The sequence below is a fragment of the Lithobates pipiens genome, unplaced genomic scaffold, assembly GCF_037356315.1.
Source record: "Lithobates pipiens isolate NorthernLeopardFrog02 unplaced genomic scaffold, aLitPip1_a1.2 Scaffold_13, whole genome shotgun sequence".
Taxonomy (NCBI): domain Eukaryota; kingdom Metazoa; phylum Chordata; class Amphibia; order Anura; family Ranidae; genus Lithobates; species Lithobates pipiens.
In genome coordinates this window covers 32,818,841-32,820,264 of record NW_027507718.1, presented here as the reverse complement: position 1 = coordinate 32,820,264, position 1,424 = coordinate 32,818,841, and the positions used below count along the sequence as shown (strand labels likewise).

Genomic DNA, 1,424 nt, shown 5'->3' with positions numbered 1-1,424 from the left:
AACCCTGATTTAAGGGGGAGGCTCTCTAGGGACCCTAATGTAAGGGGGCTCTCTGATGCAAGGGGGAGGTTCTCTGGAGACTCTGATGTAAGGGGAGGCTCTCTGTGGCTCTGATGTAAGGGGGAGGCTCTCAGGGGGGCTCTTTGGGGACCCTGATGTAAGGGGAGCTCTCTGGGGACCCTGGTGCAAGGAGGAGGTTCTCTAGAGACTCTGGTGTAAGGGGGAGGCTCTCTAGGGGGCTCTGATGTAAGGGGGAGGCTCTCAGGGGGGCTCTGATGTAATGGGGGCTCTTTGGGGACCCTGATGTAAGGGGGGCTCTCTGGGGACCCTGGTGCAAGGGGGAGGTTCTCTAGAGACTCTGATGTAAGGGGGAGGCTCTCTGGGGGGCTCTGATGTAAGGGGGGCTCTCTGGGGACCCTGATGTAAGTGGGGGGTGCTCTGGGGATATGTACACGCACACACACATCTATTACTGTATATACATGTGTATGCCCACCCAAGCTTATGGCTTTCTTTACTACGCTACAATGGGCTCTAGCCCCAGATCTTTCGTAGATCTAGCAACGCCCCTGGTGCAGGGGTTATAACCCTCCTTTACTAAAATGAAAAAACAAAGTTTAGCTTTTCGTGAAAAGAAGGGAAAGGCTTTCCTTGGACTAGTCCAGGATTTGGGACAGAAGCCCAGTAATAGACCAGGAATGGTCCTCCATAGGAGAGGGAAAAGGTCAGAAAAGAGGAGGTGTTCAGCCCCCAGAGGGAAGTTGATCTAGAGCCCTCTGTGTACACATGCCAAGTATGAGTGCCAGGCGCTCCCCACCCCCTCCTAATAATCACTGGAGTTATTTTGGAACTTCCATGTCGGATTGTGGTGTGCAGGGAAGAAGAGAAGGGTTGTGAGGAGGAGGAGGAGGAGGAGAAGAAGAAGAAGGCTTCCACGAAGGATAGCATGCTATAGCTGGAGAGCATGCTATGACTGGAGAACATGCTATGGCTGGAGAGCATGCTATGGCTGGCCCATATGACAAGACGGTATTAGCTGGGCTGTGTTGTGTCTGATCAGGTTTCCAGCCTCCCCCCTCTTCCAGCACTGCTACCCTCCCCTTCCCAATGATGTCTCTGCCAGTGCTGCTTCCTGGCTCTTGCTGTCCCATGGCCGGGCTCTCCTCCTCCATGGGTAATGCAGCCTGTAGTTCTTCTCCGGGCGGGGAGCCCTCTCAGCACCGGACACGGAGGGCCCGGGGGGTACTACAACCCCCTCGATGTTCAGCCTCCCTGGGGCTGTGTCCCCCTCCTCCTATCAGCAGTAGGCGCCGAGCGGCTTCTGGACTCTCTCTGCCCGGCAGACCTCTGCTCTCCCTCGGCTTGTTACAGCTCATCCTAGGCGGCTGCACTGTGGCCCTCAGTTTTGGTGCCCTGTCACTCAG

At 55.8% G+C, this 1,424-nt stretch overlaps 1 protein-coding gene across 3 annotated transcripts in view; it reads left to right on the top strand.

Annotated features, from left to right (window-relative positions):
- Positions 1-809: 809 nt before the first annotated feature.
- ENTREP1 (endosomal transmembrane epsin interactor 1) overlaps positions 810-1,424 on the top strand; it is a 133,627-nt gene continuing 133,012 nt past the window's right edge. Inside the window, exon 1 of one of the 3 annotated variants that reach the window (XM_077474968.1) lies at positions 810-1,424. This exon is cut by the window's right edge and continues 49 nt beyond it. In XM_077474968.1, the coding sequence (XP_077331094.1) occupies positions 1,108-1,424 (317 nt within the window). In that variant the 5' untranslated portion in view covers positions 810-1,107. The other 2 variants (XM_077474967.1, XM_077474969.1) reach the window with 2 other exon arrangements.